Below are 22,638 nucleotides of genomic sequence, written 5' to 3'. Positions count from 1 at the left end.
GGCACGGGCGGAGACTCCGGCGGCCGCCCAAGATGGCGGCGCGTCCGCGCAGCCTGAGGAGGAGCGCGGTGTGCGGGTAACCGGGGCGGGCGGGGGGCGGCCGCCGCGGGGACGGCGATGATCGTGCTGGGCCGCGTCTCAGGCGCTCGCTGAAGGCGCTGCCTGCCCGGCCATGGCTCTGAGGGAGCTGAAAGTTTGCCTTCTGGGGGTAAGTGCTGGGCGGCGGGAGAGAGGGTGGGAGGGAAATGAGGGGCTGGCTGGAGAAGCTCTGTGGTGGCGGGGAGCCTCTTGTCAGAGCTCGGGAAGCCTCTGGTGATGGCGGAGAGCCTCTGTCAGGGGCTGGAGAGGCTCTGTGGCGATGGCGGAAAGCTTCTCTCAGAGCCTGGAGAGTCTCTGCCAGAGCCCGGAGGGGTGCCGAGTGTGCTGAGCGCTCCCCGGGCGCTCTCGGGCCCTCGCCCCATCCCTCTGAGGGAACCGGGCGGACGCGCCTTCCTCTCCACGAGGGAGGTGTCTGCCAGGGGTCAATATCGCTTCTTTTCTGCCCTGTTCTCCTTTCTAAAAAATAAGAGAGGAAGCACGATTATCCAATGCGCCCTTCGCTCTTCCTCCCAGGCCTTTTCGGGCTTGGAGTGCACAAAATAAATAGAAGCACCTGAAATCTAACTGGTGGGAGAGAGGGAGGGGCCTGAACTTATATTGTAGGAACATTTGCAGGAAAGTCTTGCAGGTGGTGGAAGGAGGAGACGTGGAGTACAGCGAAGCAGAAGTTTAAAAATTTAAGAATATGAAGCTGCTTGTTGTCTTGGTTTGGTTGGAGGGCCCCACGGTGAACAGGTGGAGGTGTCACTACCAGCATTGAAACTCTCTGTTCAGAGTTGTCTTCTGCTTTAAATGGCCACCCTGCCCTTCAGAGGGGAAGATTATGTGTTTGTGTGCCCTTCGTGTTGTGCAGGTACTTGGGATAAGTACTGTTTGTGTTTGCCTGGCCTGAGAAACCTTTTAGTACAAAAGAAAAGGAGAATAAGCACCCAGGAAAACTTGTCCTTGAATTCCCTGAGCCAGGAGCCACATCTGCGTTTGTCTTTTTAAGATTTGCTCTGATTAATGAGACTGCAAACAGTGAAAAATACAGAGCTGTGATGTGCTTTTTTTCAAAAGGAAAATAGCTTGGCAAGATGAACACAATTGTACATAGTGTACCCAAATTACTGCAATATTCAGGAGGTTTGAAAAAAGCATGAATGATGTAAAACTTCATTTTCAGTTGAGCAATTCCTCAGGGGTTTATTTCTTAAAGTTTTAATGACTCGGGAAATGTAAAGCAAAAAGTTTGTCTTCACACATCTTAAATAAAATACAATTTCAAATGTCCAGCTTCTACTGAGAAGTGTTTTACCGCTAAAAGTTTAATTTCACTTCTAAATGTGACTTCTCTATATCTTTTGCTTTTTAACCATGGAGTTGATGGTGCAAAGATATACACAATCCAGAATCTTCATGGTTTGTTTCCTCTTTCACCATTTTTAGCACGTAGAGTTGCATTAGTAATGTGTTTCAGGTGTGTCACAGAAGAAATTTCAAGTCTTTCATTAAGCAGGGTGGGACAGCATTAGTCAGAGGTTGAATGCATGTGTCACACTTGTATAATTTCATGTACTCCACTGGTCCTCTATCCTGGTAAGCTGTACTCAGTTGCTGTATGTTTTACCAAAAGTGGTCTTTTCCCATTGCTATTCTATTGGAAGGTGTGCATAGCTTTGTAAAAAAGCTTAAAGTTTGAGTAATAATATGTGAATGCAGATTTTAACAATTTTGTTTAGAAAGCTGTAACTTGTTACAGACCTTTCATTTTCTACTAAATTAATGTAATACCTGAAGGATTTCACAACTTCTCTGAGATTCTCTGCAGGAATGTGTTATTCACTGCAGTTTACTGCAGGATTTGAGGACAAAAGAATCATCGGTCTGTAGTAATTAATAATGCTTTCAACTGTTTCTGTTCTTTCCTTAGGACACTGGTGTGGGCAAATCAAGTATTGTGTGGAGATTTGTTGAAGATAGCTTTGATCCCAACATCAACCCAACAATAGGGTAAGAAACTAAATGAAGTAAATGTGATTTATGCAAGAATAAAATGAAATTACCTGAATGGATCACTTGGGAGTTCTTCGTGTGTGGCAGCTGAATGTGGTAATAAACATAACTGCAGCCTTAATTAAGCTGGTGAGCTACCTCAGGACATGTGGGAGTGTTCTCAGCACTCCTGCAGCTTCCATTTTCAGGTGTAAGGTCTGGACCCATTTTTGTATTGTTAATCTAAGCTAACAATGAATAAATTACACTACAGATGCTTCTTCTAAAGGGACAGCATGCTTTTCTCATGGACAGCTCTTAAATTTCAAATTCTAATTATTATGCAACTCCATGGTTTCTAATTCATGTATTTTAAGACTCAAGTACTGTAAGTCTCAGTCTCCTAGGTTTTTGAGGATGGTTAACATACTAATTCAGGTAGGTCTCACCATTAATTAGTTAAAATGTTATACATCTGTAGGCAATGCACACACAAATCTAACTGATGAAACTGTTTTTGCAGTAAGTCTCATGGGTAAGGGGAATATTTGAAATTTGAGCCTCAGAGTAGCAACATTATTGATCTCAAATCTTTGAATGGATAGAAGGAAGAGCAAGCATCAGGAATTCTTGGAGTGGTTGGATCTTTTTCTTTCTTTTGCTGTCTTTTTTTTTGGGCTGCTTTGATCAGAATCAATTTTTGGCTTAGGGAACTTTGCTTGATGCCAAGAGGTGTGTGGGAGTGTCAGCACAACTTCCTGTCTCAGGTGTGGTGTCCCACAGGCTCTGCTGTAGCTTCTACCAAAAAAGATCCTGCTGATAAAGATCAGCTGTGTCTCATCCTGTCCTTCTGAAAAATTGGGGTCTCTGTGGTCTCTCTCTTTTCCCTTACACCCTCCTCTTTTTTTGAGCATAAATACTGATGTTGAACTGCAAAATGTTCTGTAGAAGCGTGCTTTTGTTTGAATTTCTCTGTTAACAGAGGTTTATTGGCAGTACTGAGATCATTATAGCTGCTTGAAGTGATAGACTGAAAATCTATCTTTTACCAGCCTTAGCAAAATCATTCCCTGCTCTTAGGACTGGTTATTTGCTATATTAAAGAATCAAAACTTGCCCAAATGTAGGGATTATGTAAAGCTCCAACAAGATACGCAGTCCAAAAACTTAAAGTAAATTATTTTTGCCTTTTTTTTTATGCCTTGCTTTTAATTCCCAATTGGGAATAGTAGGTGGAAAAGACAAAGTAAGGATTAGAAGAGTGTCTTGCAAAACTAAAGCTGAGAATGTTTCAACTTTATTCTCTGGGTCTTTGAGTTCATGAGATACAATCTTGTTTCCTGTCCTGTTTTCATTCCTCTTAGAATCAGCTGAGCAATCACACTTTGTTGTTGTCAATGTTCATTGCTCAATTCCTGACACGGGCAGCTGCAGAAGCCTTGTCAGAATTCTGCAGCTTTTCTCCCCTCAGGATGCAGAGGGCAGATTTAACCAGCAAATACTTTGGGTACTGCAGAATATTATTTATAGCATCAAAAAGGAATATCAAACAAGTTATAGTGCCTACTTGGCTGGGAGAAGCAGCTGGGAAATTTAATAACAAAGCAGACATCATTCCTACTAAAAGTCATCAAGGATAGCTCCTGTTTGGAGGGGTTTGTCCACTCAATTTTCAAAGGACTTTGAGAAGCCTCTTGTCAGGTACCACTGGGGATGGTTTAGTTGGGATGTGAATTACAGAAACACAACTTTACAGTTCAAATTGACTGTACAGGGATGTTCTGGTTTGTAGAACCAAGTAAGATAAATTCAGTGAGAATCTGTGATTCAGGAAACTGTTTCCCTATTGACCAGAGAATTCAGATTTGATGCATAATTTGCAGCAGTCTTGAAGGAAGTGAAAGTCTCTGCTGTGCTTTACAAGAGATATCCTCTCACTTTGGTGTTCTTCCCTCATTGCAGAAATACATCAGCTAATTAATGGTGTTGAAATGCAACTAGGCTCACTTTTATTGGAATGTGAACCTTCTTGAAAGCTCATGGTGGTAATGAATGTTCTGAAGATATATTTATATTCTCAATTATATATATATAATGTTCTGAGGATATATTTACATTCTCAAAAAGCATGAACTGTGTCTTTTTTTTTCAGAGCCTCATTTATGACCAAGACTGTACAGTATCAAAATGAGCTGCATAAATTCCTGATTTGGGATACAGCTGGACAGGAGAGGGTAAGTATAACCAATATTTGTGGAGAAAGTTTGGGCCAGTTTGGGTTGTTTTCTACTCTGCCCCTGGAAGTCACAAGTGATCTGGCATGTATTAGAACACTTTTTTTCTGTGCAGATTCCTATCAAGATGTGGGTGCTGTAGATATGTTTTTATTTTTCATTGTCATGATTTAAGTGTAAAGGTAAGGAAGATTACCTAGGAGGAGTTTATGAAACAATAGTCTGAGTTTAGATTCACTGAAAGAGAATGGTCTTTCCACAGAGAACAAGGCTGCTGTGGGGGGAAGCCAGCAGCTCTCTCCAGTACCATTTCTGAGCTGAGTTTTAAACCTCCAACTGCAATATTTGCTGTCAGTGCAGCAACACAAGAATCAAAGTGAGATGAATTACCATGTTTCATAGTACAAGTAAGGCCTTGATTCTGGAAAAATATACAACTGCTGACATATTCTGTTAGCTTCACTGTTGGGGTTGTAAATGTGAGTAGGATGTAGAGTTAGGTTTTCCAGAGCAGTTTCAAGCAGTGTTACAGGTGATAACTACTCTTTTATTCTTTTGTAAACTTTTACTAATCAAATCTGATGGTGTTAGAAGCTGTGTCCAATCTCTTTTGAAATTTAAATTTTAATTTGGTAGTTTGGGGTTTTGATCTCTGCAGCATGCATAGTTCTGAGGGAAGCAACAAAAGCTTTGAAGGAAATGACTAATCAGATGAAATCCCAGCTAATTAATTTGCATGATTTTCACTTGGAATTAAAAGGAAGACTTTTTCTAGGGAGCTTGATTGCTTATGGATTACTAGTAAGAGTGGTAGAAATTACAGTAGCTGCATTAACAGTGCTTATTCTTGCTCTGACTGCAAGTGAACTGCTGGCAGCTGCCAATTACTGGAGATGAGTTTATTTAGGATGTGAGGTAACTGTGATAAAGGTTGGCTTAGAACTTTAGGATAAGAATTGGCAAATACAGCTGTACTGCTTTTCAGGATTGGCTTGAGAAACAACCCAAACAAACAAACCAACAAAATAATCCTCCCAATAATAACAAACAAAACAAACACTTTGTAAAGCCTCAGTCATCCCTGTCCACAGGGACCTGACCTTTAGGGTTCCTGGTGGAGCTGAGCTGCCAGCTTTTTGGCTTGATAACAGCCTAGGAAATAACTCAAGTGTATTTGTATTGTGATTTAGTGCTGTCAGTTTTGAATGACAATTTGTTTCCTTCCAGCAGCACCATATAAAGCAAACTGAAGTTGTCAGGGATGTTTCCCAGGAATATGTCCAATAGTATCTGTGTTATCAAAAATATCCTGAGCCCTTCCATTCCCAGCAGTCAGTCAGCATTTGCTGTAAATAGTTTGTCTTGAGTGAACATCATAGCCCATTCTGGAATGTTATTGCTGCAAAGTGATATTCTGAGAGGTAGAGTATGAATTTTTAGAGGTTGGTACTCTTAAATGAAAAGCATTATAAACATGCCTGCCACTATTTGGCAGGAAGCATCCATTATGTTTTAACATTCCATCCTGTTCACTTTAACTGTGCAGGCAATGGGAGGACCCTGGAATTTGGCTTCAGCACATCTAATCTGAGGAAGCATCTCTGTACATGACCAGTATGTTCCTGGTCTATTTTTGGACTCTTAGTGACACCTCTTTACTTTTCTTCCATACAAGTTGCTTGATATCTTTATTGAATCAAAAAAGGAAAGGTGTCTTTACAGGACTCTGAGCCAGGAGCTGTGATACCTGTGCAGTTTATATTCCATATCTGAGAGAAGTCACTTGAGACTCCAATATAATCAAGGGAATCAGTGAAATGTGAGCAGGCATGCTTGCTCTGAAATGATTCAGTGTCTTCACAAAGGTTCCTTTTCCAGAGCAGGGCAGCACTGTCACTGCTGTCACAAATGGGCTGTACACCTGCCCGGCCTGAAATCTGTAGCAGTTTTCTGGTCATGCAACATATCTGCCAATGAATTATGGAAGGGATTCCCTCTGTGGAATAGATCTGGAATACTAAAAATGTCCACACCATTCTTGGAACTGAAATGTCTCTGCTGAGCTATGGTGTGGAATGCATGGAATTCACAGTCCTGGCTTCTTGAGGAGTGTTTGCTGTTTCCCATTTCAAAAGCCCAGCTGCAAAGAGTGCTGCACTGCACTGGGCACCCCCTTGCTCTCAGTGGCTTTGGGGGGGCTGGATAGCCTTGTTCTAGAGCTGGAAATGTGCACCAAGTCATTCACACGCCTCATTTACACACATACCTTATTTCTTCTCTCATTTCTTCTACACTGAGTTCAACTGATAGGAGGTCACTTACAGTAATTAGGATTTTTGCCTTCTTACCTAACAGTTTTGAGTTTCCCTGCATAGTTACATTATGCATAATTGCATTAATAATTCTCTCAAAACACAAATTGGAGGCTGGGGGGCAAGCTGAAGTCTTTGGAAAAATTGCAAAAGGAAAATCCAGTGTTCCTGGTAACATCTGTTTTGTTAATATATTTTATCTGCTGACTGCTCTTAGGTGGAAAAAAGTATCTAAATGTTAGCAGACAGGAAATGAGAGTAATACAAAATCAGCAAGTGAAAGTTGGTTTATTCCCAATGTAAATAGTGAATAATCAAAAAGCCAGGTTGCAACCAGTCCAAGTGGTGGTTTACCAAATATGTTTCCCTTTATATTTCAGTACTTAGAAGGAAGAGAGAGATTATGTCCCAATGTGAACTGAATGCCTGCCCATGTTTCCCTTTCCCACTATTAAATATTTTTATATTCTGAACTTTGCATTCAAAATCCTATTTTCAAAACAGAATTTGAGAACCAAATGTAAGTGGTCTGGAATTCTGCTTTATAGCAAGATTTTTATGATTTATTATATTGCTCTCAGTTGAACTGTACTAAGCAAAAGGAAATTGGTATTTTATTAGAAATGAATAAGCCTTTATGAAAAACTGTATCCAATTCATTATTTTTACCCTGAGTAATAAGATGCACAAAAGCTCTAAATCATAATGCTTACATGAAACCAATACATGCAGTTTATTCTGCACTTTGAAGGAGAGTTCTGGTTGCTAGATTGGTTGTCTTGGCTTTTTTAAAGTTGGCAGAATATCCCACTGTTCTTAAGAATTCTTCATTGAGATTTTTGATGCAACTTGATTGTCTACTTTATTACTTTTTTTAGCACTGGATTCATAAGGTTCTGTCTACTCAAAAGTACAGCCCTGCAAAGCAAACAGACCTGCTGTAGATTTCATTCTGAAAATCACAAGAAAGCAGCCTTTTATCTAGCATGTTCCTTAAAGCTCTATTTGCGACAGGGCAGATAGGTGTGGGCTTTTGCAATTTTTTGGTTTAAACATACTTCTAAATTTGAGGGAAAAACTGAAGCAAAATCATTAAAGCCATAAGTTAGATTCTGAAGAAATCAACATTTCTAGCATTGAAGACTGCTGATTGATCCATGGGGCTAGGAGTTGACAGCAGCTTCTGAGCATTTCAGATCAAAATTAATAAATGCTAGTTTTCTTAACTAGCATTTTTGTCTTAGTCAAAGTTGACCTTGCTTCTCCCTGCATTTTTGCCCTTGTTTGGTGTTTGAGGTTGAGCACATGCATGTTTGTGTAGACAGTGTGTTCAGGGAGAGGTTCTAATCTGGGCAAAATAAGATCAAGTTTGCTTTGCTGCTGTTTGCAGTAGGTGCTGCTGAGCCCCACAGGATTTATTGCTGTCCTTAGGAGAGCAATGCCTTCCTGGGAGATTATGTGCTCTACTGCACAGGCTAATTGTCACTGTAAAGGAAAGTTTCTCACTGCTGTGATCTTGGTTTTCCCTTTTTTCAGTAGTACCACTAATGCTAGTGAGGTTCTGGAGGCAGTGGAAGATGAGGTTTGTGTTTGCTCTCTTTTCCAGTTCCGAGCTTTAGCCCCGATGTATTACCGAGGGTCAGCAGCAGCCATTATAGTGTATGACATCACAAAAGAGGTAAGAAACCTGATCTTGACCCAGCATTACAACTTCTGGGGTTTTTTATTTGTGTCATGGGCCAGTTCTGACTTTTAATTTCTTAATTCTTTCCATCCTCTTCTTTTTTTCCCACATTAGGAAACTTTCTCAACATTAAAGAACTGGGTTAAAGAGCTTCGCCAGCATGGACCTCCCAACATTGTTGTAGCTATTGCAGGAAATAAGTGTGATCTTAATGATGTCAGGTAAATAACTGCTGTTATTATATATTTTATGTTTTGTATATTTTTATATTTTTTATATATTATATATTTTGAGGGTTTTCCTTAAGCCCCTAGCATTAAATATTTTAATATTTTAGAGCAGCTGAAAGGTATAGAACAATTTAAGCTGTTCTGCTGTAGTATTGTAGTTCACAAGGGATTTGAGCTGTTTCTGCTGTCAGAGGACATGGGGTTTGAGCTGCTTGTGCTGTCACAAGATGTGGTTAGTCTGCCCTTGGATGGTCTCACCCACTTCCTCTCCTGTGCTGGTGTGAGTACACGTGTGATTGGGCAGTAAATTGGGCTGTAAAATAGATCCAGATTAAAACTAACCCTTTAAAAAAAAAAAAACCAAAAAACCTGATCCAAGTATATTTATCTTTCTCACACCATGAACACTTGCTGGCATAGCGGTGTGGGGATAGCAGAGTTAGGAATGAGCAGTTTACAGGGAGACAGGATTACCTTTTCTGGTGGCAGTGCCAAGTTACACAAACCTAAACTGCCTGTGAAACTATAGTGTAATAGAAGCTGTTTACCTCACTTTACAAGAAGTGCCCCTGTCAGTCTGTAGCACCTCATTTTGTTAGGAAAAACACCAAGCCTGTTGGAAAGCATTGTGTAGGTTTTTCTAACTTGCTTGTTCAGGTGCCCTCCTTCCCTGCTGAATTATTGGGCTGGAATTGGCTGTGGCCAAAATAGTTGCAGGGAGCGGGAAAAGCTCTTGAGAAACTTTATGAACAGCCAAACTTTCAGGAAGGCATGTACTAAAAACAAAAGAAGGCCTTTTTTATTGATGTCCTGGTTAAATAAGCCAAAATTCAGAAAGAAGGTGTGTGTAAACTTCTTGGATTTAGGTTTTGCTGGAAAAGGCACCACAGCTGGTGTCTCAAAGGAGACAGCTGGTTATATGTTTAAAGAACCACTGCAAAGGTTGCTCTGAGTATGGTTTTACAAATTGTTAATACCTAGAAGTTATCTAGTGAGCTCTAATAACTTTCATTAGAAGTAGCATGCCTTTTGAAGGAAATAGGGTGTAAAATTCTTTGAAACAGAATTCACATCTCACATGCTCAGCTGGCATCAGAAGTGTAAACATTGCTCTTCAAGCTAATGAGGAAGATTCCTTGTACTTTAGTCAGAGGCAATATTTGAGTGACTGCTCAAAGTCCATGTTCTTGATATCCTAAAGTCCCTCATTACTGAAAGTAGCCTGTGTGTGGTAGAAATTGTACATGAAGTGATACAATGTAAAGTCCAGAGTTCCTTACAGCTACTGGGGTTTGTATTTTTCATTTTGTTTCAGGAAATATACAAAATCATCAACTTGCCTACTTTGGGGTGCAGAATAACTTGTACACCTTTGTGCTCAGTATAAAAATATTCCATTTTTTTAGCTACACATTCATGCAAAGTAAATGCTGTGCTGATGATTTGTGCAGTGTTGGGAGATACTTTGGTTTGGTAAACAGTCATAAGAAATGCACAACATGATTGGAAATAATGCTTTAGGATCTTAGGACATATAAAGGTAGGGGGGTGAATAGCACACCAGAAGGATTGATTGCAGGCCTAGGCTTAGAGCTCTGCAGACAAATTCACTGCAGTGTTGTCAGGTGGATGAAGGCCTTGGGTAGTTCATGACTGTGCTCATTCCTCAAGGCAGGGAGACAGCACAGGGTAAAGAATGAGCTTCAGCATGAGGGAGCACTGTGATGCTAAACAGCTAAAATATTCATAATAGGAGACACTTAAAAACTTTATCTGTCCCTTAAGGTTTTGAGTAATGGTTTCTTGTGCATTCATGAATTTTATTTTTTTTTTTTCCCAGAGAAGTCATGGAAAAAGATGCTAAAGACTATGCAGATTCCATTCATGCAATATTTGTAGAGACAAGTGCGAAAAATGCAATAAACATTAATGAACTCTTTATAGAAATTAGTAAGTATTTAAACAGTTTAATTAGTAAGTATTTAAACTACGTTCTTCTGCAAAAAGCTTGAGTAGAAATTTGATTTCTATATTACTTTTTTTTGCTGTTTGGGTGAAAATTTACGGACTTTAGTATAAAGTCATTACAATCTGACATGACTACAAACTGCAAAATGGGCTGCATGAATTTCTGGTCACCTAATGACCTCTAAATATTCCTTCTAGAGGTTTTCAGCATACTGTGATGCTGCTGGATAAACAGCAGGCCTGGTACTCCTGTCAGAAGTTAGTGTCATCTTACCATGTCTGTTATTGACTGTTCCAATTAGTGCTTCCAAGGTTATGGAGGAGGAAGGAAATGGCATGAGGACAATCCAGACTTTATACATCTGAGAAAATGAATTAAGTTCTCACTCTTAGTGTTTGTACTTAGGCTAAAAAAAATGTATTTTTAAAAATATAAAAATTCATAAATGCCAAATTACTACATGGGGAATAGCAACTACTGCATGTAAATTTTTCTCAAGTATGTTTGTAGTACCTTGGGGGTTTTTTATATTAAATTGCAAATCTTTTCTGTCCCATTTGTGGTGAGGACAACAATGATACTTTTTATATGTATGAATAAAAAGACAGTATTCCAAAGTGAATTCTATGCAATACTATTTGGAGGATATGTGTCAAGTAGCAGCACCAATGTGCAGGTGTGTCAGCCTGTTTGTGAAAAGAGGACTAACTACAGAAACATCAGACTTAAGGAAAAAAGGTCTATAGGAGCAGCTGAATATATTGAAGCTGATGTAAAAACTATGTGCTGTAGATTAGCTTCCTGATTTATTGACTTAATAGTTGCTCTCTGAAATTGATGTTGAATAAATTATGGGAGGAAAAAATCATAAATCCTCCTCAGAAGAGAATGCTCAAGCAGGAACAGTCCATTGTAAAGACTGATGAGATGAGTAAAGCTGCTCTCTCTACAAGCACTCCTTTGTTAAGCCCAGTGCAGGTAATCTGTGGAAATCCAGGTCAACATGGTTGTTCTCAAGCTATTCCAGATGGTATTTCATCCTGCAAAGTATTCTCCAAGTGCTTTTACAGCTTAGCTGTCCAGGTCTAGATGAATCTGAAGTGGAACTGCTGCTAAATTGACTTCAGACTGCCTGTGCTGTCCTTTTGTGCAGCCGTCCCTCTTACAGACATAACACAGACTGTTGCTGCCATCCTGCTGGGCAGGAATGGCATCCCTAGTGACCTACAGCTAATTGAAGGCACATTTTTGTATACAGAGCATACACCAGATGCTTAGAATCAGTTTCAAATCTAACATTTCCTATATATTTCTTTTTCCTGCCTCCTTGTAGGTCGCAGAATTCCATCCACTGACACCAACCCCGCCTCCAGTGGGAAGGGCTTCAAGCTTCGACGACAGCCATCGGTGACAAAGCGCAGCTGCTGTTGACTGACCCCTTAGAAAGTCAAACTTTATATACAGTAGGTGGTCTTGGAAGTTAATAGTTCACGTTGGGTTTATCTATCAGTCTTAGATCTTTATCTGCTGGTGTTCAAAGACGCGAGGTCCCCGAGAAGGGCCCGGCTCGTCGGACACCTGCGCGCAGCAAGGACTGCAGAGGGCAGGGCAGCCTGCTGGCCTCCACAGCGTGCAGTGTCCCTGCCTTCAAAGGGAATCCATCATCACTTCTTTGGCCTTGCTCGATTGGAAGGTGACTACATGGATGGTAGAACTGAAATGTTTTCGTAGCTTTGTAAACAAGGTTTTGGGAGGGTTTTTGTAAAAAGGGAAATGAGCACTTTTGTGGGAGATTGGGTTAGGAGGAGTCTGGAAGTTAGATGGCATTTCTTCCTTTTCTTCAGTGAGCCTATTTTAAATTTTGGTGTAGCTGCTCCAAAGTATGATGGGACAGTTGATGTGAGATGGCTACAGAATAAGCAGCTGAAGACAAATAGTAGGCAAATCAGTCCATCCAGTCCCCAAATCCCATTTGCACTTTTTATTTAAGGATGATCTGCACTGGGGGTGGGGACACAAGCAACAGATCTTAAACCACAGACAATCTTCTTTTTCATGCTGACTGTAATCACTTTAAGGCAAACTGGTATGCTGATAGGCATCTTTTTGTTGTTACGAGTTTTTTTAATATTAAGATATTGGTTAAAGAACATTACTCGTAGATCTGACTAAATGAAGTGGTTACTGACTAAAAAGAGATGCTGTAAACAGATGCTGCCAGTGGTTCTGATAAGACCTACAAGGTTTTGGGGAAGCTTTTAATTGCTTGGCATGTGTAAAGTGTTCATATTATATTTATGAGACCAGTGTTTAAAGTGTTATAAATTATGTAAAAACAGTAAAAAATAATAAAGTCTTCTACACTCCTTCCATTCCACACCTAGAGATAAACTCTTGGGGAATCTCCATCAGGGTTTTTTCCTGCATTTTAGATATTGTCACTGTGAGTTCATCCAGAGGCAGATGAAGTTCTTTCTCTTTCAATGACATTTGAAAGGGCCAATAGAACATCCTGTTGGGGCAGCACAAGGCCTGTCTGTTGAACAAGCTTTCATCTAGGGTGCACCAGTCTTTCCTATTTTAGGCACAAAAATACACATAGGAAGTAACCTTAAGACATGTGGTAATGTAGATCATTACCTCTTGGTTCCTGGGGTTTTTCATCTGTGAGGGTTTTTAGCAAATCAGTGTTTAGCTTATTCTGTATGGATTTTAGTAGGCTTTCAATTAAACTATAGGTTGACCATACCTGTTTGTGCTATTTTATTTATTTTTACTTTTTGTTTCTTACCAGCACTAGTGAGAAACTTTTATACTTTTGAAGAAAAAGAGCTTAATAGACTTGAGTATATACTAAAATATGCTGGTTAGCTTTAGTATCCAACTGAGCTCATGATGATGCTTATTCTTTTTTTTTTATCTGGTTTTCTATCATCTCAAGTATTTTCTCTGAAGGAAATGTAGAAAAAATTGTAAGAAATGAAAGGACTTGTACTTCAGATTCATTTGTGTTACTGAAAATTGTTGGAGACTGGAGCAGAACAGGCAAACTGGTCCATGGCGGTTTTTGGACAGATCAGTGAGTTTAATGATATTTGGTGACTACATTTTGGTCATGCATTTTGCTTCCCCTGCTGCATTGCCAATTCTGCCTTCTTTGCCATAGTCCCACAGGCTCCATGCTTCTTGAGAGCCCAAGAAATCCAACTTCAAGGGTATACACCCTGCTCTTTCTGCAGTTCTGATCTTGGATTGCTGCAGGTAAAGTGTAACAGCCAGTGTTCCAGATTGCCCAAACTGCCAGCCCTGGAGTGAGGCTGCTTCTTAATATTTGCCTGTTTAAAAATCAGACAGTTGATGTAAGTTCTTCTGAGTCCAGATAAGTGTTAATTGATCACTGGCCCTGCTGAATGCTGGAATGCAATCTTCCCTGCATGAGATGCACATGCTCATTGTTTCATTTTTGGTAGAGAAAAGTGGTTTCTTTTGTATTAATAATTTGTTAGGTCAGCTGCTTTGATCTTGCACTAGGCTTGCTGGAATTGATTATATTTTGTCCTAACATAGCTTCTCTATTTGGAGATACGTTGGTTTGGAGTGTTTGGAGTGCAGATTATCAACCATTCCAGCTAAATTTTTAATAACTTTTTTCCTGGTAAGAAGTTGTTAAAAAAAGCTCAGGATTAAAGTTTTATTCCACCATGTCTTTCTGTCTAATGAGTGGAGCTCACCAGAGAGACTCAACTTTCAGATGTGTCAGAGGGGATTACACAATCTCAGAATGGTTCAGGTTGAAAGGGACCAAAGTGAGTAATCTGCTTCAACCTCCCTGCTCAAGCAGGGTCATTCCAGAGCACATTGCACAGATTAATTTCTGCAGAACATGTTTGGAAGGGCAAAGTGTCGTGTATGTAAAAATGTAACAAGGTGTATGTTATATCATTGATCCAGAGCATTTTTAGCTGAAAAAATGACTAATGCAACTTCTGAACACCACCAGTTCTTTCTCATGAAAGTTATAGAATTGAATTAAATTTGATAAATATTTCATTCTTAAGCTTTGGAGCAACCTGAATGTGCTCTCCAGTTTTGGAGGGTGTCTTCATCTGACCCTCTCTTGAAACAGTCACTTAGCTGACTTGCCAGGTTCTTAATCTGTGCTGCAGGTAGTTTTGTGGAATATTTTATATACATGCTGAAAACTGGTATGTCAAGTGTCCAAGCAGGTGAAATTTGGAAGCTGACATTTAGTAATCATACTACTGAAAATTGGTATAGGTGCTTTGAAAAGTTCTAAGACAATTCTAACAACTTTTGCTATTACTGTGAAGGTAAAGACTTTATTTTAGGTCCAACAAATCACTGCACTCCAGATCCCTGCTGCCATCAGTGAGACCCTTCCTTTAAGTGCTGCAGGATCAGACAGTTGATGGTTTAGAGGGTGTTTTATGCAGACTGGAGTCTTTGATGTGTTGCTTTACATTTAATGCTACCAGCCTGCTCAAGAAGGATTATTTACTTGCTTGGGAAGAGGGTAAGAGGAGAGGAGACAGGACCTACTTTATTGATTTGGGAGTCTAATCCTTCAACCTGGTTGAGGGAGAGCTACAATCTTGGTTAAAGCTTCATTTTAATTATCAAAAAGTAATTCACGGTGAAAATCTTGAATGGTTTAAAAGTTGGCCTCAGCAAGATTTTTTTCTTACACTGTTAAGGTTAAATTCTTCCTTCACATTAGTGTTTAGTTCCAGCAGAACACATTAGTAGTTGGAAAAGGAAGCTTTAGCAGTGATGTTTGAATACTTGCTTGTGAAACGGTCTTTAGTGTGTGTTAAGGATGGTGTAGGCTATTTGTGGTGAGCTGTGTCAGCAATCTGCACAGGAGTGGATGATTGACAGGACAGAAGCTGTCAGAACAGTGGAGCTGCTCACCCTGGAGTGAACCTCACTCAGCAGCAATAGCCACAGACAAGCAGGGCAAAATCATCTCCAAAACAAGGAGAACCTGCATAATTCACTGGCTTCAACTGCTACACTGCCTGCTCATTTTGTAAACAGGCTTCATGTATCTCTCCTGAATACTTACAGCCTCTAGAAATGGCTTTTGGCTCATAGTTGAGAAAAAAGGACAAACTTTTAGCTTTTCTAGCAGGGAGTCATTGTACAGCCACCTGAGATGGTTTGCACATCACAAGTCAGTCACTCAAAGCGGAGGAATTGTTTACTTGGAATTCAGTCTCTAAAACTCTGCAAAAAATTCCTATAGAAAAGTGTTGGTGTTTCATGTTCAGATCCCATCTCTGGTAATAGATCACAGCCTAGTGATGGTAGGTGACAGCAGATTTACAGAACTATGATGATGGTGTGAATTACAATGTAAGATGGAAATAAAGGTTCTAGTGTTAAAATAGTCAGGTTAGCTTTCCTTTGAGTCATATGGCTCCAGCTTGTCGAAAGGAATATGCTTGAAAATACATATTTGTGTATCATACAAAAATTCAGATGCCAAAATATAATTCCCTAAAATTATTTTAGGCCTTCTGACACTAATGTTTGTTTCTGAAAAATCCCTTCTGATATTCTGGAGGTCTCAAAAATCTGAATGCAAACCACTGCTTGCTCAGCTACCATCGGAAATGCACAACTTGGAAAAGTTTGAACAAGCATGACCAGTCTTTATCCCTAAAGTGTCATGGATACAAATCTTTCAAGGATATAAGACTATCCTGAAATCCAAGAATACTGATGAGCTTAGCCTCTGACATGTCAAAATGTGCTTAGGGTCAGCTTTTTCCTCCTTCCCCCCTCCATTTCCTCCCACCACACCCAATCCTGAATTTTTAACATAGTGTTGTCAGAGTGTACATGCTATAAAGATCTATTCAGAAATACTTAGAGAAGTTCTAATGGCTGAGAGTTACTTGGTGCTCCCTATTTTACATGAGGAATTGAGGCAGTAGGATGAGTTTTCTCAGTGTAGAATTAAGACTTCTTGAAAGAAACAATTTTCCTGTTCCTGTTACATCAACCTGCAAATTGATGTTCCTAAGTTTTTGCTTAAACACTAAGTATAAATTTTAAGGAGCTAATTACCTTTGTAAAGATTTTCTTTTAAGAAGTTTGGGGTTTGCTTTGCTTGGCTTTTGTTGATGTTTTCACATAAGTATTGTTGAACAAACCAACTTTTTCAAATGTTGAAGGACACAGACCACCCTTCTGTCATGCTCTTCATCACTGTGGGTGTGATACTCCATCCAGTTGTTGCACTTGAATATTCTGTAACTCTGACACCTTGATAGATTCACTGCTACTATCTTGCCTCACTTTTACTCATGTTACAGTATGTATTTCCTATTAAATCCATTATGTTTTCTTGGCAATTTGTTCTTTGTTTCCTTATGGGATTTAGACAAGGATAGGTGGTGAGTGTCTCTTTTGCCACAAAGTTCTAGAAGTATCTGTCACAGCAGCAAATATTTGTAAGCAAAAGGGTAATTCATTAGCACAGCCTTATGAAACTGTCCCAGCAGCTGAGACCTGTGCCATGACTGTATTTTACCACATAGTGAAGGCCAAATTCACCTGGAGGAACAAGTTATTGTAAGCCTCTAGTCCACTCTTCTGTATTTTAACTTCCTTTCTTGTACTTCCTCTTTCTGAAATTGTGTATCCAACACTGACACTGTGAGGGTGAGTTAATTGATTTAAAGCACAGGAATGGATTGCATTTCTGTAGCTAAGATGCTTAAGACCTCCTGGCAATCTTCCCACTTGTACCCTCCACACTGAGGACAATGAAGAAAAAAAGGTTTTTTTCTGAATGAGAAACTGCATTTGTGTGTTCAGGACACAAAAATAACATGATATGCATAGAGCTCTTGCAGTGTAGTAAATGTTTGCCTGTAAAATGTGTAAAGGTTAACCTTTGTGTCAGCAATTCTTGTCACTCGTAACAACATTCTGCCTTTTCATTCTAGGATGGGCTAACCTGTTCCAAGGGTTGAAAGGTCTGTGCCTTCTTACTCTGTTATCTCTTACTAAAACTGAAGCCGCTCCAAGTTACAGAGCATTTGCAGCACTGTAAACTGCACAAATTCCCACCCATTGCTTCACTGCATGAAGTGTAGTCAGATTACTAGTGATGAAATATTGTAGTGATGAATTCCCAAGCTTATGAATGTTTTAAGACTTTTTTTTAGTCTTCTCTTGGGCTGGTCCTGAGAGAGTGTACAGGTTTGTCTGTATTGTTGGTTTGTAGATGCTAATGAGGAAAACCAGGCTTTTGTTCTCTCCTTTTTGTTTGAGTCCTTACACTCCCATATAGTGCATAGAATGCAAATAAAGAAATGTTGATTTGACATAATATAAACAGCCTTTTCAGCCTAAGCATTCATAATAAACTTTTATAGTGTAATAACATGCTAAATCACTACCAGTCTGATGTATTGTGCAAAAAAAAAAAAAGGTGTAAACATTTTATTAATAAAATGCTTTGTTTATAAATATGCTGGCTTGTTTATAAATGCTTCCAAAATTCTCCACATCTTAAAAAACAGTCTCTATAGCAATATAATTACGGAAGAGGAATGTAAGCAATAGCTTACATGTACAAATGACTGGAATAGCTGTTTTCCAGAAGTCCTGACTACTGGTGTGCAGAAACTGGAGCTTTTCTCTGGTCTATGTACACACAGACAAAGGCAGAAGATCCTGTGCAAAGAAGGGATGGGGGCAAACAGCAGAGAGAATGAAGCTTTTGTGTAACTCTTCCTTTCTTTGCAGCACCATGCCTGAGAAACTGCAGGCCACACACAGGCTTGTCTAGCAGGGCAAGGCCTGACAAATTCTATCAGGACCAAGTTATTTAATACATTATTTTTACCTTGGACTGCATGAAATGCACAGTTCTCAACTGCTTAGGCCAGGTTTCTGTCAGTCAAAACTGTAAAGTGCTTTTAATATCTGCAGAGTGTTGTGGGCCTGTTGTGCTGGGAAGGGATCTTCTCCTGTTTGTTAATACAGCCAGCTGGTTGGTAGCTTGCTTTTTTCAAACCACTACTCTGGTGCTTATGTAGTTCTCAAAAATATGGATTTGGCTGCAGTTAACTCACTTGTCTTACATGATGCTTAAAAGATGTGGTTTGGTTGCTTTAATCTGGGATGCATATCTAACCTGTTGACTTAAAGGCAGCCTTCAAAAGCTAAATAAACAAAGTCCTGTTTCTGAACTGCTCTTTCACATGAAAAGGTTGGGTACAAGTTTTTATTAAGCAAGTGGCTGCAGTTCCTATGCAGGAAACACATACCATGTCATCTTTTGTTTAACAGACACCTGGAATGATTTAAATTTGTTTTTACCTGCAATTTTGCAGTTATGCTCTTAGATGTGAACAAACTGCTTTTGAGTAGTGTCAGATGGGTTTGTCTAAGATGGCATGAATGTGCATCAGGGAGAGCATAAGAAATGTAGACACAAGGAATATGCTGGAATAGAGAGAAAAAACCATTTGCATGTGTTTGCATAGGGAATCTGAGAACTAAATGCAAACCACCTGGTTTGCACACACACAATGAGAATGTTTCACTTTCACAGCTTCCTAGGTAGAAGTTTTGCAACCAATGAACTTGTTCTTTAAAATTGTTCCAGTACAAAGCTTTCAGGTGCTGTCCAGCATTTCCCTGCAGTGTTCATCCCAATTTTCTCCTGTAAATCAAAAATTCTTGTGGGCACAATGTTGCCTTTTAGTCTTGTGGCTGAATTGTCCCCAGTGAGAGCTGTCTGTGGGACAGGGATGGGGTACTGCAGGTGGCCTCCATGCACACCCGGTACAAAATTAAATGTACACACATTATTTACATGCAACAAAAACCTGACAACCTACATTCATTATACTTCATAAATTTTCAACTTAAACAATGCTGTGCTTTATAAAACCTTCAGCCTGGATGAAAACGTGGGCGAGTCCTTCAAATACAAACAGGTAAGTTCAGAGCTGCCAATTAGGGCAAGGTGATACATCTTGGCAACTCCTTTGAGAAGTGGATCATAACGCTTCAGGGGCTCCTTTGTACTTCTTTCAGGAAAAGTAGAACTCGGAAAGGTCTGGGCAGCAACACTTAATGATTGTTTACTTTAGGGCTTTTATTATGCATGACTATATGCTGTGGAAAGCTTTCTCTCTTACTCCCCGCCGTTAGTTTGTAAATAACTTACTGATATGTATAAAGCTTGTCTTTTCTACTAATTACTGCTCCAAGCCTGTCTGGTTTACAGAGAGAATCTGTAACCTTCCCACAGTACCAGCCAAGAAAGCTGCAAAGTATGAACTGAATTCTCTCCTGACTTGAGATCTAAAATGTTATGACAACCTGTAGCTTAGGCTAAAAATTATGCCCCATCCCCTCAAGGAGTAAAAATACCATCCAAATCTAGTTTTCTGGAAAAGAAAATGCACCCCTTTATGATGTTATGTGACCATCCTTTCCCCAAAAGAGAAGGAATTTAAAGAACAAGAGCAGTATTTGAGTGTATTGCCCTGCAGTGCTGAAGCTTTAAAAAATCAGTCCCATCATCCTGCCTGGAAGGAGTTGGCAGGTTTCACTTGTATCATGCAAAACTATAAGTTTTGTACTAAACACAGGTGTGGGTTTGGTTTGTTTTGGCATGGAATGAAAGATGACAGAGAACAAAAAAGATGAAATAGGATGGGAGGTGGTAAAGCACATGAGCAGAACAGGGATTGTGGTGGACAGGAGCAGCTGAAGGTGAGGTATAAACACTGCAGATGTGCTCAGAGCAGAGAATGCCACTGTTCTGCTCTGGGGTGTTAATTTTAACATACACATCACTCATTTGACATTGCTCTTAGTGCCAGGAAGAGAACAATACTCTTGTTATAATTCTAGATCTTTTTAACTACCTTACACATTTTTGGAATTTATTAAGTCAAATAACATGATACAAAGAATTTGTGTGAGGGAAAGGTGCCCTGCATGTAGATTATACTGGTGTGAGAAATTAATTTTCTTTGGAATCTTTTTTATTTCATCTTTTCCTGAAGTCATGTATGTATAAAGTCCAGTATGTTTAAAGTCCAATGAATACTTTTTAGTGTACATAAATTACCAGTTTTTAAGACCAGCATATTTCTCCTCTTAAGAGGGGCATCCCAAACTCATGCCTCTGACAGGTTATAGCAATGCTTTATAAATTCTTAGGAACTTTTCAAATGTTTAAAACAACTGAGGAGAGAGGGGAGCAAAAAGTGTAATGTTGCTGTAATTACACTGGCCTAGGGCTATCAATAAAGCTGCACTCTATATTAAACCATGCTGTAAATTTCAAAGAAATGTTTTAAAACATTGGAGTAAAAACCAACCAACCAAAGCTAAACACAAACAAAAATTCCCAAAACACAACCACCACAAACCACCTCAAAACAAACATAAAACCCCCAACGAGTTACCCAAAACTTTAAAAAAGGGGAGGAGGGATGTCTTAAAATCTGAGGTGACCTGAAGTTCTGGTTTGATTCATTAAAAAGCGAGGATTGCCTGCAGCTCGGTGCCGGTTCCCAGGGCTGCCCCGAGAGCTCCTCCTGTTCCCGGGAGCGCTTCCCTGCCCTCCCCCGAGCCCGGCCGGAGCTCCGCTGGGAGCCGGGCAGGGCGGCGAGGGGCCTGGGGGCTTCCCCCTGCAGCCCTGAGGGCACAGGGAATAGAGGCCTAAAAAACCACGCTGCTTCTGGATAAAAGGCGTTTATTACAAACCACGCTTTCCAGTGACGATTAAACGTTGTTTATTAGCCCTCTTTGTTCCCGAAACGCTCCGGGGAGGCACCTCCGGCCACGGGAGCGCCCGAGGAGCGGCGGCGCGGAGCCTCCCCCCGCGGCCCCTCACGGCGGGGCCGGGCTCACGTCAGCCGCCGCCGCAGCCTCTCCGCGGGGCCCTCCGTGCTGCATCATCCCGCCTCCCGCCCGCCCTGCCCGGCAGCGTGTGCGCCGCCAGCCGCCGCCCGACCGCCGCCCGCGCCTGTTCCCGCTCCGGGGCCGCCGGGACAGTGTGAACAAACACCCAGGGGAGGGTGAAACAGCGCCCGAGCGAAGAGCGAACGAGCAGCCGTGAGAGGGTGAACCGGCACCCGGGCGAGGAGTGAACCCGGCACCGGGCGCGCCCCCCGCCCGCCTTCCCTCCTCCCTCCCTTCCTCCCTCCCTCCCCTCTTCCTTCCCCTCCCTCCCCGTCCCTTCCTCTCTCCGCCTGGTGCCGCCACCGCCGAGGAGGAGGAGGAGGAACATGGCGAAAGCGGAGCAGGTCCTGAGCCTCGAACCGCAGCACGAGCTCAAATTCAAAGGTACGAGGCGGCCGCCGCCATCCCTCGCCGCCGCTCCCCGCGCCGGGCGGGCGGCGCGGCCGTGCTCGGGGCCCGCTCCCGGCAGCCATTTTCCGGGGGCCGGGCACCGCCGGCAGCTAAAATGTCCTTCAGCGCCGCGCCCGCCGCCCCGCCGGGGCCCCCCGCCCGCCTTGGAGCCGCCCCCGGCCCGCGGGGGTCTCCCCGCGCCTCCCTCAGCGCTGCCGCAGCCGCGGCGCGGGTGGGGGCGGCCCGCGGGGCCGGCGCGGGGGGGTCCCGGCCGCGCCTTGCCCGGGCGGCAGCGGGAACACCGGGCTGTGCCCGCCTGACCTTCCCGGGGGCGGCGGCCGCGGACAGGGGGGACCCCGCGGGGCAGCGGCGGAGCTGGGCTGCGTCCCCAGGCCCCGCCGGGGGTGTGTGCGCGGCCCCGGCCGAAAGATCTGGTGCTGTAATGTAGGACAGCGATGTCCGTGAGGTGGGACTGGGAACTCAGGTGCCACAAACCCTAGGAACGGATAAAGGGCTTAATCAAAAGACAAAATCGGGAAATTGCTAGCGATGGAGCCGTTTAAGTGTTCTGCGTGGGTCTTCTGTATAGAATCTAGACCCAGGAAGGATGTTGGGAATAAGATAACGAATAAGGGTTTCTTCTGTAATGTGTCCCAGGCAGTGTGGGGTTGCAATCATGTCTCTGGCCAAAAACGCGAGGCCTCTGGCCAGGTGCTGGGCAGCACTTCCTGGCTTTTCCTGCTTATTTTTATAATTTAGCAAGCTGTTTGGCTAAATAAGT

At 41.6% G+C, this 22,638-nt stretch overlaps 2 protein-coding genes across 4 annotated transcripts in view; both read left to right on the top strand.

Annotated features, from left to right (window-relative positions):
- The first annotated feature begins 75 nt into the window (after nt 1–75).
- RAB22A (RAB22A, member RAS oncogene family) lies at nt 76–16,882 on the top strand. Its single transcript, XM_063172590.1, has 7 exons — nt 76–208; nt 2,012–2,091; nt 4,226–4,307; nt 8,226–8,297; nt 8,418–8,524; nt 10,374–10,483; nt 11,836–16,882. Exons 1-7 carry the CDS (start codon nt 173–175, stop codon nt 11,931–11,933), a joined length of 585 nt encoding a protein of 194 aa, XP_063028660.1. The 5' UTR covers nt 76–172; the 3' UTR covers nt 11,934–16,882.
- A 4,651-nt stretch (nt 16,883–21,533) lies between these two features.
- The window catches only part of VAPB (VAMP associated protein B and C), a 37,339-nt gene continuing 36,234 nt past the window's right edge, over nt 21,534–22,638 (top strand). Inside the window, exon 1 of one of the 3 annotated variants that reach the window (XM_063172586.1) lies at nt 21,534–21,851. In XM_063172586.1, the coding sequence (XP_063028656.1) occupies nt 21,794–21,851 (58 nt within the window). In that variant the 5' untranslated portion in view covers nt 21,534–21,793. The remainder of the gene's footprint in view (nt 21,852–22,638) is intronic. The other 2 variants (XM_063172587.1, XM_063172585.1) reach the window with 2 other exon arrangements.

The sequence above is a fragment of the Melospiza melodia genome, chromosome 19 (genome assembly GCF_035770615.1).
Source record: "Melospiza melodia melodia isolate bMelMel2 chromosome 19, bMelMel2.pri, whole genome shotgun sequence".
NCBI lineage: Eukaryota > Metazoa > Chordata > Aves > Passeriformes > Passerellidae > Melospiza > Melospiza melodia.
This window is presented reverse-complemented; position numbering and strand designations above follow the sequence as displayed.

Coding starts and splice junctions, on each gene's coding strand:
- RAB22A (XM_063172590.1), top strand. CDS start 173: ATGGCTCTGAGGGAGCTGAAAGTTTGCCTTCTGGGG. Junction 2,092..4,225: donor AACATCAACCCAACAATAGG/GTAAGAAACTAA, acceptor TTTTTTTTTCAG/AGCCTCATTTATGACCAAGA. Junction 8,298..8,417: donor TGTATGACATCACAAAAGAG/GTAAGAAACCTG, acceptor TTCCCACATTAG/GAAACTTTCTCAACATTAAA.